This window comes from Kryptolebias marmoratus, linkage group LG20, assembly GCF_001649575.2.
Source record: "Kryptolebias marmoratus isolate JLee-2015 linkage group LG20, ASM164957v2, whole genome shotgun sequence".
Classification (NCBI taxonomy): Eukaryota; Metazoa; Chordata; class Actinopteri; order Cyprinodontiformes; family Rivulidae; genus Kryptolebias; species Kryptolebias marmoratus.
Window position 1 is genome coordinate 26,714,363 of NC_051449.1, and position 6,223 is coordinate 26,720,585.

Sequence of the window (6,223 nt, forward strand, 5' to 3'; positions counted from 1 at the left end):
GACTCCGGTTTTCCAAGTCCTCGACTCGTTCCCAGAGAGTTGCCAGTTTCTTGTCACATATCTCCACACATTTCTCCACCCGAGCGCTTGCATCTTCCATGTCGGACACTCGCTGTTCAACTTCGCCCAGCCTAGTTAGAATATTTTCTACGGAGTCTTTAAGCTCTTTAGTTGTTTCTTTAATCGAGACAACATCTGTCGCCACAACTTGTAGTGTTGCGCTCATTTTCCGTATTTCTTCCATGAAGTTGGGGTCTATACGTTTCTCTTCGGTGCAGCTTGGGTTTGTCAGCGGGTTAGCAGCAGTGCTTTCAGGCGTGGGGCTGGTCCTCGTTGCTAGCTTACTTCTCGTTGCCGCTCCTTTGAAAAAGTTAGCTTTGTTGTTGCTTGACATTCCGTCGGTAAATTATTAAGATCTGGTCTCTTATGAAGACTATAGGATTTGGCGTGTCGAACGTATTAATGTCCGCGTGAGCTGAGAGGTGTACATTCAAAATAAATGCAAAAAAAAATTGTCGGTTTCCGGAGCTCCGCTAGCGTGCTGCCATCTTCCTTGGCGGTCCCACGTGACTCCCCTGAACCGGCAGCTTTTATTTTGAAAAGGCGACAGATCCATTGAAAAATAGCGGGTAACTTCCGGTTTTGAAATTATAATTTTATTTGTATTTAATGTGTTGTCATGACTGTAGTTGTGAATTATTATCTTTGTCGCTGAGCATATTATGTTCATAGATTGTTATTTCATGTTTCAGTTTTGGTGTTTAAACAGGTGGTAATACCTAATGTGGGTGAATTGTTTTCCCACTCTATCAGACGGTCTCTTTTCTTTTGGATTATGTGGGAGAAGGTATGAAGTTTTTTTCCCCCTGTGTTTAATAAGTGTATTTTAAGCATAGTAAGGATAGTTAAATCACTGTTATGATAAAATACCGTGTTCTGAAGCAGTTAAGTGTTGTTAAACAATAATAGGACTGTATTAGTGGACATTTAGCAGCTCTACATGCTACATGAAACATTGCTAATGAAACTGCTATGTCCATGTGTTGAAAATAGTGTTGTTGATGGTTAAACAGGGGATGTGGAACACTCTGATGAGAAAGTCTGTTTCAACTACTATTTTCTATTATTTCAATGCAGGTATGTCAAGTTTCATTGCTTCTTTGGGGGGGTATTTTATTTATTGGTTGTGATGTTACTTATGTGATGTGGTATAAGATTCTTATGCTCGTGTGGATTTAGTTATTATTTTTGTTTTGTAATGTTAATGACGTATTATCTTCTGCATGCGTGGCTCTTTTCTTTTGGATTCCGTGGGAAAAGGAGCTGTGGAACACTCTGATAAGAAAGTCTGTTTCAACTACTATTTTCTGTTATTTCAATGCAGGAGTATTAAAAGTACCTTAAAATCAGCCATTGTCTCGCTGTTATTCTCACAAGACACAACACAGAACCAACTACGCTACACCCACATGGATAGTGTCAGTGTAACCTGGAGGGGTATGATTGGGAGGAACAGTCTTTCTAATCTGAATCCCAGCTGTGTTCTGTTATTGGACTTCTGTGCTAGTCATGGCTTGTTTATAATGAACATTGTGTTCGAACACAAGGGTGTCTATAAGTGCAAATAGCACTAGGCTGCAGGTTGATGATAGACTTTGTAGTTGTGTCATCTGATCTGCAGTCCTATCACTCAGGTGAAGAGAGGAGCAGAGCTCTCAACTGGAAGATGCTGGACAGACCATGTAGAACCAAACGTGTAGTGAAAGTTTACTGGGAATGCCTGGCAGAAGAACTTGTCAATAAGATCTTCAACTTCCGCCTACAACAGAGCCTTAATCGCATCTCAGCTGAGGTGGGGGACATTGAGTCCAAAGGGGCCATGTTCCTCACCTTCATTGTGGGGGTGAGTATGAGATTGGGGATCTGTTGCTACAAGCCATTCTGAAGGTTGGGTGTGAGATGCTGAATCAAGTGGAGATGTTTAAGTATCTGACAGTTTTGTTCATGAGTGGGGGAAGAATGGAGCATGAGATCGACAGATAGATCGGTGCATCTTCTGCAGTATTGTGTGCCCTGTTACAGTCCATTGTGGTGAAAAGGGAACAGAGCTGCAAGGCAAAACTCTATTTGCTGGTTGATCTACTTTCCTACCCTCATTCTCATTTTTGGTCATGAACTCTGGGTAGTGACCAAAAGAACAACATTTCAAATACAGGTGGTAGAAATGAGTTTTCTTTGCAGGGTAGCTGGGCTCTCCATTAGAAATAGGGTGAGAAGCTCTGTTTTCAGGGAGGGACTCTGAGTAGAGCCACTGCTCCTCCACATTGAAAGAAACCAATTGAGGTGGTTTGGGCATCTGGTAAGGATGCCCCCTGGATACCTCCCAAGGGAGGTGTTTAGGGTTTATCGAACTGGGAGGAGACCCCAGAGAAGACCCAGGACATGCTGGAGAGACTATGTCTCTTGGTTGGTCTGGGAACATCTTGAAATCCTGTGGAAATAGATGTCTAGGCTTTCCTGCTGAAACTGCTGCTCCTGCAACCCGACTCTGGAACAAGTGGCAGACAATGGATGGAAGGATGTACTGATTTCCTTATTAGCATGTATTTTGCTCCTTCAATGCAGTGCTGTCTTCTCATAGAATCCAACTACAGAAGTAACTTTTATTAAAAACTCCAGGACAACAATTCAGATACACATAAGTGTAATGATTAAAATAAATAATACATATGTGGGAGACCAAGGAAATTATTCTGAACAGCAACCACCAGGGCAAAAAAATAATAACAACCAAATGCACAAAACCACCTAAATGACATAAGATGAAACTGATTAAGAATGCAGGAACACCCAATACATCAGAACTAATATTCCATAATCGGTGACTACAAAAGCAGCCATTAAATGTGTATCACATAGAGAAAACTGTCATTAGCAGCTCCTCAGGTTTAAAATAAATATAGCACAAATATTGACAAGAGCTTAATAGAATGAGCCATGTTCAATAAACCTTTCTCTGACGTGAAGTAGGATAGACACTTTAAAGTTGGTGAATATTAATGCAGTCTCTTGTTTTACATAACATATTTTTATTTATTGGTATTACTCTTTAGAAATTTGATTTTTTTATTGAATTGAAGGTTTTCTTGGAAATTTCTTTGTAAATTTATATTGACAATGACTGATTTATGACAGCAATAAAACCATAAACGATACAAGAGGTTGAATTTGTTTCATAGGCACTGTAATAAAAAACAACTTTGGTAACAAAACGAACACAGGTTTTCTTTATGGCAATGCAGAGCTACTGAGGTGTCAAGCACAAGATGGCATTCATTTTAAGAACTTTAACATACTTATGGTCTGTTATCTGCAAGTCTGTCCTGTAAAAAAACCCTGCAAAATAATGCAAGTATCAGCTTGAGAATTGGTATCAGCTGATCATAATTTTTCAATGACTAGGAACGGAATCAGAGACAAAAATATGTTAATTGGGACAACATATATAAATATATATACCTTTTAGTAGTGATCTTTCTGCCATTGATGATCTTAGTGGAGGTGGACACAGAGCGAAAGTTTCCATTACTTCCTCCACCACCTCCTCCAAATGAAGTAGAAGAAAAAGAAGTAAAGCCACCGCCTCCCAGACTGCCCACAGCTGTCATCTGGCCCATGTGACCCATGGCATTCATTGGACCAAAAGAACCAAAGTCTGAGGGGAAAAAAGGCAGATTAAAACAAGCAAAAACAATTTTTTTTTTTAGAAGATAGTGCTTTTCTTACCTGGATTAAAAGGTGAGAGGCCAGCACCAAATGGAGGAAAAGCAAAGCCTCCAAAAAACGGGGTTGCTGTCTGACTGCGACTTGTCCAACCTTGGTGCCGTCTGCCACTGCTGAAAAATGGATCTTCAAAGAACTGATCTGACCCTATGAGACCAGAACAACAACAACAAAAAATATGTAGTTTACTGAGACAAATAAAATTACAACAATAGGTAAGCAAGACTATACCACAGGCTAAAACTAACAAATTTGCTCTTTGTTCAATGTTCAAAAGGTTCCCATTGTTTTAGCAAACCTCTTTAGTTCTATACTATGACAGTACATCTTACCAAAAAAGTCTGCAAATGGGTCTCTACCACCAAAAAATTCCCGGAAAACATCTTCTGGGTTACGGAATGTGAATGGCTCATGAAAATGCTCTCCAGTGGGGAAATGTCCACCTGAAAAGACACACCAGCAGATGTTAGCAATGTAAACTCAGACAAAAGCAAATGCTGTCATTAGTAATACACCGATTTCTCAGAAGGTCAGTAAGTCCATATGTTCATTAGTAAGGCCCCCTTCATTATGGCAACATTAAAACATAATAATAATATTGTTGTTGTGTGTTCCTTTTGGAATAAGCATTTATCATAGGATAAGAAAAAAGTGGAAAGATTTGTTGTTTTTGTGTCTGTGTGTGTGTGTTGGATTGGGGGGAGGGGGGGTGTATTTATGCTTCTATGGATCATTATTATTATTTTCAATAACAACAAAAGTATGCAAAAAGAGCAACTTCTACTTGCCAACCCAAATAGCATTACCGATATACCTTTTATTTATTAAAACCATAGGCCATACTGTTATTAAGCCTGACTCACTGACAAAAACACTGCCTGGCCAAAAAAAAAGTTGCCACCTGGATTTAACTAAGCAAATAGGTACAAGCCTCCTATTGGTTAATTACTGCATGGGGAATTATGTTTCAGCTGGCAACAAGTTATTTAAGCCCAACTGGTGCAATGAGTTGCTTCTCATTTCTTAAACAACCATGTTGAAAGACACATCCTGTCGTCGTGGAAAAGATGTCAGTCTGATTGAGAAGGGTCAAATCATTGGCATGCATCAAGCAAAGAAAAAAATCTAAGGAGATTGCAGAAACTACTAAAATTGAGTGAAGAACGGTCCAAAACATTATTAAAAACTGGAAGGATAGTGGGGACCCATAGTCTTCGAGGAAGAAATGTGGCTGGAAAAAAATCCTGAATGATCGTGAACGGCGATCACTTAAACATTTGGTGAAATCAAATTGAAGAAAAACAACAGTAGAACTCCGGGCTACGTTTAATAGTGAAAGTAAGAGCATTTCCACATGCACAATGCAAAGGGAACTCAAGGGATTGGGACTGAACAGCTGTGTAGCCTTAAGAAAACCACAATCAGTGAGGCTAACTGAAAAAAAGGCTTCAATTTGCTAGGGGGCATAAAGATTGGACTCTGAAGCAATGAAAGAAGGTTATGTGGTCTGATGAGTCCAGATTTACCCTGTTCCAGAGTGATGGGCACATCAGGGTAAGAAGAGAGACAGGTGAAGTGTTGCACCCATCATGCCTAGTACCTACTGTCCTAGCCTGTGAGGGTAGTGCTATGATCTGGGGTTGCTGCAGTTGGTCAGGTCGAGGTTCAGCAACAGTATGTGCTCAAAGACTGAGGTCAAAGGTCAGCTGACTACCTGAATATACTGAATGACCAGATTATTCCATCAATGGATTTTTTCTTCCCTGATGGCACGGGCATATTCCAAGATGACAATGCCAGGATTTATCGGGTTCAGGGAGCATGAGACATCATTTTCACACATGGATTGGCCCCACAGAGTCCAGACCTTAACCACATTGAGAATCTTTGGGATGTGCTGGAGAAGGCTTTGCGCAGCGGTCAGACTCTACCATCATCAATGCAAGATCTTGGTGAAAAGTTAATGTAACACTGGATGGAAATAAATCTTGTGACATTGCAGAAGCTTATCAAAACAATGCCACAGCGAATGTGTGCCGTAATCAATTATTGTGTGAATGCTTTTAAGCATTCACACCATTGTTTTCCTGTTTCTCTTTATTATCTATTATTGTGTGAATGCTTTTAAGCATTCACACCATTGTTTTCCTGTTTCTCTTTAATTTTATTGCGTGAATGCTATTAAGCATTCACACAATTGTTTTCCTGTTTCTCTTTCTTATTATTCTTTCCCTATTCCGTACGTTTTTTGGCACCTATCTCCTTCCGCAATTTTTCAGCTACATTAACCGTTCATGTATCAAAACGTTCAGCTCATTCGTGCCATGTGGGCTATGACTTTTGGTATTGGTGCAATTTCGGCTGTTTCAGATATTTAGTTTTTTCAGCCATTTTTTTCTCATTGAAAATGAATGGAGCTGTGTTCAACTCTTTGAAATTC

General features: G+C 39.8%; 1 protein-coding gene across 2 annotated transcripts in view; it reads right to left on the reverse strand.

The window, feature by feature from the left end:
• Positions 1-22: 22 nt before the first annotated feature.
• LOC108250515 (dnaJ homolog subfamily B member 6-like) overlaps positions 23-6,223 on the reverse strand; it is an 18,767-nt gene continuing 12,566 nt past the window's right edge. The window contains exons 5-8 of one of the 2 annotated variants that reach the window (XM_017440428.3): positions 4,116-4,226; positions 3,787-3,930; positions 3,520-3,715; positions 24-3,396 (exon numbers count right to left, since the gene is read on the reverse strand). In XM_017440428.3, the coding sequence (XP_017295917.1) occupies positions 3,357-3,396; positions 3,520-3,715; positions 3,787-3,930; positions 4,116-4,226 (491 nt within the window). In that variant the 3' untranslated portion in view covers positions 24-3,356. Of the gene's footprint in view, positions 3,716-3,786; positions 3,931-4,115; positions 4,227-6,223 lie in introns of both variants that reach the window. The other variant, XM_037981881.1, reaches the window with a different exon arrangement.